The sequence below is a fragment of the Meleagris gallopavo genome, chromosome 20 (genome assembly GCF_000146605.3).
Source record: "Meleagris gallopavo isolate NT-WF06-2002-E0010 breed Aviagen turkey brand Nicholas breeding stock chromosome 20, Turkey_5.1, whole genome shotgun sequence".
NCBI classification, from domain to species: domain Eukaryota; kingdom Metazoa; phylum Chordata; class Aves; order Galliformes; family Phasianidae; genus Meleagris; species Meleagris gallopavo.
The window spans coordinates 1,987,713-1,993,295 of NC_015030.2; the positions used below are offsets into that span (position 1 = coordinate 1,987,713).

At 52.9% G+C, this 5,583-nt stretch overlaps 1 protein-coding gene across 1 annotated transcript in view; it reads left to right on the plus strand.

The window, feature by feature from the left end:
• NTN1 (netrin 1) overlaps positions 1-5,583 on the plus strand; it is a gene marked incomplete at its 5' end in the record, with an annotated part of 49,609 nt that overhangs the window by 34,759 nt on the left and 9,267 nt on the right. The window contains one exon of the mRNA XM_010721234.2: positions 1-80. This exon is cut by the window's left edge and continues 27 nt beyond it. Coding sequence (XP_010719536.2) covers positions 1-80 — 80 coding nt within the window. The remainder of the gene's footprint in view (positions 81-5,583) is intronic.

The following is a 5,583-nucleotide window of genomic DNA, read 5'->3' on the forward strand; positions in this document are numbered from 1 at the left end:
CGGGCGGCACTGCCACTACTGCAAGGAGGGCTTCTACCGCGACCTCAGCAAGCCCATCTCCCACCGCAAGGCCTGCAAAGGTACCTCTATGGGGCAGGGGTGGGGGGTGGCGTGGCCCCTTCTCCTCTGCCTACTGTGCCCACATGCTCCTGCTCCCCCGCACCCAGCTGAGACACCGCAGTGACTTTTCTTGTCCCCATCCCGTTCCATGCCCTTGTCCCTCTAGTTTCCCCAGCCTCCCGCTGAGAGTAAAAGCCTCACAGAATCATGGAACCACGGAATCGTAGAATCACACAATGGTTTGGGTTGGAAAGGACCTTAAAACTCACCCCGTTCCAACCTCACAGTGTGCTGGTTGTCCCCTGCCAGCTCAGACACAAACAGTCTGCTGATGTGCTGATGTGTCTGCAGTTTACAAGAGCTGCTTTCTCACTCCCGTGCATCAGGGAGATGCAGATCCCATATTTGGGACTGGACGCTGGGTCTGCAAACCAGCACTTCCCAAGATGGGCAGCACTGAGTCTGTGCACCAACCGCTTCCCCCCTCCAGATGAAGACAGAATGATAAAACAGGAAATCTACTACTCTGCTCAACAAACAGTTCTGAAGTCCCCTCTTTGGCCAGGACGGGAGGTGGGAGCAGAACTCCCCATCCGCAGGGCGCTCTCCAGAGGGCTCCTGGAGCCCCGCAAGGCATGGGATAGCACTTCAGCATGGGTGGGTGCCCACAGTCCCCACTCTGCCCAAGCTCTGCTGTTATAAATGAGAGCAAATCCTGCAAACGCAATGCCGTAAACCCACGCTTCCCAGATGCGGGCTCATCCATCCCCTCAAACAATTGTTTTTTCCTCTTTTCCCTGCCTTCTCACACTGCTCTTGAAACTTGAGCTTGCTGCATTGAAACGCTCCTCCAAACCCCCCACAGGTTGTGACAAAATGTGGCCACTGGTGCTCCCAGATACAAAGCACTGCAATCAATATGCCGGTGTGCGAGCAGCTCCCCGACTCGCGGGCTATTAGCACGATTTCACACTCGTTGCAATGGGTTATTGTTGGTGTAATCCACCATCCTATACAAAAGCAGGCGAAATGGAGTTTCCTCCAGCGAAGGCATCCCTTTGAACGCCGGCTTTTCCTGAGCCCTGGTTATGTCACTGTGTTTTATGTTCCCCCCGTTTTGTGTCCCCGATTCAAGGGCTGCTCTGAAATAATTGCTACAAATATGAATGTTTCATGTGTACCCCGTTTAACCCAATGCAGGGACCCGCTGAGGGGCATGCAGCGTGGTTATCCACCCTGCAAGCATGCAGCTGAGCTCCCAGCAAATGTCCCATGAAATCTGCTGGGGACGTTTGCTGTGCATCCAGCCCCATTCGTCCTGTCTAGATGCAGCTGTGCCATGTTCCTTGTCTGTGTGTGTGCTTTCACTTGTCTTCTTGCAAAAAAAAGACCTGAAAGCCAAACAGCAAAGAAAACAAGCTGTGGGTGATCAGAGACACCACATTGCAGAGCCATGCAATGGGCAGAGCATGGTGTGAGGCTGCAGACCACGTGGGATGAAGCCAAAGGCAGCAGGAGCAGGGATAAGTGGAGCAAAACCCTCTGTACTGCCCTCTTAGCAACAAAAAACCCACAAATCTCAAATGTTCATCTTACCAAAGCTTATAACAAGTGCAATTTTCCCTCCTTTCTCAATGATTTTTGCGAGAGCATGAACAGCTCCCAAAGCACCAAGCCCATGCTTCTCATTTGTCGTGCTTTCTTCTTTTCCCATTGGTGCTGATGGTGGAACCCCACATCTGGCTCTTTCCAACCTCCACCTGCTCCTCCCACCGCAGATCAGTGCCCTGTCAATTCGTGGGATTAAACCCAGCCCTGATAACGGACAGATTATTGGCACTGATGTCATCTTCTAGGAACAGAACTCCATGGGGTTTTACAGCCTGGCCATAAAACAACCCTACATTTTCAGGGATGGATGTGCATGATTTTTGAAGAGAAATGATGACAAATGAGAGGCGTTATGGACACACCTGGGAGGAAGGCAGGATTTGGTTTCTAAAGGAGGGGGAACAGAGCCCTTGGTGGCAGGGACAGTGGTCCGTGTGCCCCGTCCCTCCCCATCGACTATAGAGGGAGCTGCGGGACCAGATTAGAACTCTGAGAGCATCTACTGGGGCCAAACGAGGAGATGAGCCCTTGCAGAGTTCCCCTCCCCAGGATGCTGGGGTGCAGGAGGTGTTGGGTTAACCCCAGTTAAGGCAGAGGCTGAAAATGAGCTGGCTGCCAAGTGGCGTCCCATCACTGGTGTCCCATCACTGGTGTCCTATTGCTGATGTTCCAACATCTGTGTCCCAGGGTAGGACGCAAGGAGCAGCCCTTGCTTCCTTTCTGTCAATACCATGTCCATGGGGCATCTCTGCAGGCTTTGGTGGCCAGCAGCACCCCTCAAGTCCTACAAATATCCCTGCCACCTTGGTCTCTGATGCACATATGGGCAGAGCTTAGACATCTCATGGCTGGCACATCTCAAAGACAAGGAGATGCTGGCTGGGAGGGTCCCTGTGCATGGCCCCCAAAGGTGGCTCCTGGCTCTGGCCCTTCCTAGTCCACAGCAACTCCTTCTGCTGGATGGTTCCACTGGTTTCCCACAACACTGCAGGGCTAGGATTATGGTTAGGTTCAGGGTTGGGGTTGGAGTTAAAGTTAGGATTAGTGCTGGAGCTGGTGTTGGATTTAGGATTGTGGTTAGGATTAGGGTTAGGATGCTAGATAGCAGTGCAGGAAATCTGCCCTTGCTGTCCACCTTAGGAGCAGGTGAGGTGCTTCCTAAGAGAGATGGTTCCTTTCCCCCAACCACTTCTCGTTGATGCTCATCTCTATCACAGCCCATTCATGACTTCGCAAGGCCATGTCCAATGCAAGACTTTCTACAGATTCCCTCCAGGGAGTTGTCTGTGATTTTCCAGCTTCCTTCTCTTCAACTTTTTTTCCTCGTTGAAGACCCTTTGCTATGTGAGATGAGCCAACCCCTGGTGCTGGTGGGCCAGAATCAAATTCTTGCATCAGTGCTGGGTTGTCACTGAGTGATCACATCCCTGGAGAAATCCTGAACTTCCACCATATTGATCTGCCCAACACAGAGCTTAATTTCTCCACAGGCTTGCTCTTCCCCTGGAACCAAGTGTGCATAGCCACAATCTCCTCCCACAACGGGTGTCCCACTGCCTTCCCACCCCTGTGCTGAGCTCTTTGCTCACCTGCTGCCTGTGCCATGGGCTCGCGGCAAGATCATCAGCTCTAAGGCTTTGGCTCCACTGCCAGATTTGATTGAAGTATTACTTGTGGGAGAATCCACCCGCAGGAACCTCTTTCCCAGGGGCCAGGCTAAAAACGCATCAGGAGGAGAGTCTGACTTTTTTCTTCAGTGAAAGTATTTCCAATCTGCGCTCTCTCCTGTAAGTGACCCTTGAACTCCGCAAGAAGCAATTTCTCCCACAGGAGCAGGCTCAGCTCTACGTTACTTCAGAGCCGTGAGGTCCTGTGCCTGCTCCTCTCTGCCTGCCCACACCTGCCCCTGGGTGTCTTTGATCAAAATTGACATTTTTCAATGAAAAAAAACCAAACAAACCAGGTTTTCTGTCAAAGCCAGAAGAAGGAGGCGGTGATGCTCTGCCCCTGCAGGTCTCAGCATCCCCAGCAGCTCTCTGCCATCACTTCAAGATGTACTCAAACAGTGGAGCTCATAGACAAGGAGGGAATTCCAGCAGCTCTTAACAGGAGCTCTTACCAGCCCTTGGCTTCTCCAGGTGCCAGCTCAGGAGAAGGAAAGGGGAGAGCCCTGAGAAGCAGTACAGGAAGGCAGACGCTGAAATGCCAGGAGATTATTTGTCTTTGTCTGATAAAAGAGGGAATTCATGTGCTGCCGGTGAGAAAGGCTTTAAATCTCCAGGAGAATGTGACGAGGAACATGCTGCACGAACATGATCCTTTGGCAAAATAAATCCGGTTCACAATACTGCAGGCAAGGCAGCGATCTCCTTGCAACACTGCACAGCACATCTTGAAAGCCATCATTAGGGTCCAGAGTTAACGGAGGAAACGTTTCAACCTCTGCTTCTGGTCAGCAAAAGGCTGGGTAGAGCCGAGCCAGGCTGGCGGGAGGCACATCAGGTGCACAGCTTTATCTTCCCATGGCATAAGTAAGTGTGACAAGAGTTGAGATCACACCTTCTGTTGTTCACTCAAATGGGATTTCATTGTTCCGAAAGCTTCCCCAGGACAGACCTGCCCGGAAAGCAGGAAGATGCTAGTTCTCCAGCAGGGCGGTCCTTTCAGATCACTACGGTCACACCTGAGGGGAGCTAAGCCCGGAGCTTCGTGCCTCTGTTTGCCTTTCAGCACACATGTGTGGGGAAGGTTAGCAGCTGGCAGTGCCTCTGACCAGCATTCTGGGCTGGAAAAACGTTTGCATTTTTGTCATGCTACTTGTCTGCCTTTGGTGGGCCAGAGATATCCCAACAAGTTCCAACATTTTGCCAGGGCATTTCACATCCTTTCATGCACAGTCTGAAGACTTCCTGCAGATTTTCTCAGGCCCAAATCCCAAATCCTGATAGTGCTGATGCTCTGGTGATGACGCAGACCGTCAGCAGCTCTGCACGAGGGGCAGTGGTTAGTCCTGCAGCCCCAGACAAGGACACAGTCCTCCAGTTCTGCACTAGCACATCCACAGGGGAAATCTCCTCCTAGCCGCAGGCAGAGAGGAGCTGGCGAGGAGCGCCTATATCCGTATAGATATTAATCCCAGCTAATGTAACTACAGATGTTCTCATTCACGGGCCCATCTAATCCTGTTGGGTCTTTGCCATGGTGTCTCGTAGCACGAGCTCTACGAGTTAATTACGTGCGGTGCAAGGAAGCGTTTCCTTTTATCGCTGGAATAGGTTCCTCTTTGAGAGCTCTGAATGTCCCTTTGTGCCCGCCTGGAGGAGCAGCACCTGTCTGACCCGGACACGGCGCACGCCTTGGCACTTCTCCACCATCTCTTGGCACCGCTGCCGCCTCCTGGGTTCTCCTCTTGCCTTTCACTCAGGCTGAGGGCCCGACGCTAATTTCTATAGCGTCCTGATGTGCTATTCAGCGTGCCTCTACCCCTCTCCGAGCACAACCTGCTATCTCCTGGCTCTTCTGTGCTCGGCTGCAATCAGCCAGATGTTTGCAGGCGGCTGGAGCTGGAGTGCTTGCAGCTGGCAGGGACCCTCCAGCGCTCCTCCCACCCGCGCAGCCCTCAGGCTTTCTGCTGCATGCCCAGAACTCCTCTGGTCGCATTGGGCAGGTCCCAGCTTTGGGCAGAGCCTGCGCACGTCCCACATGTAGGGCAGGTTCCACACACTTGATTTGTAAGGCCCCTTCCAAGCCTTTCAATGATTCCATGTTTCATCCTGTGAGAAGTCAGGCATTGAGGCGGGGGGAAGCCAGCCGTTATCCCCTGCTGTCCCTGACCACGTCTCAGGCACCTGCTGCAGTGTGCTGTTTTCCTTTCCCTTCCCTTCCCTTCCCTTCCCTTCCCTTCCCTTCCCT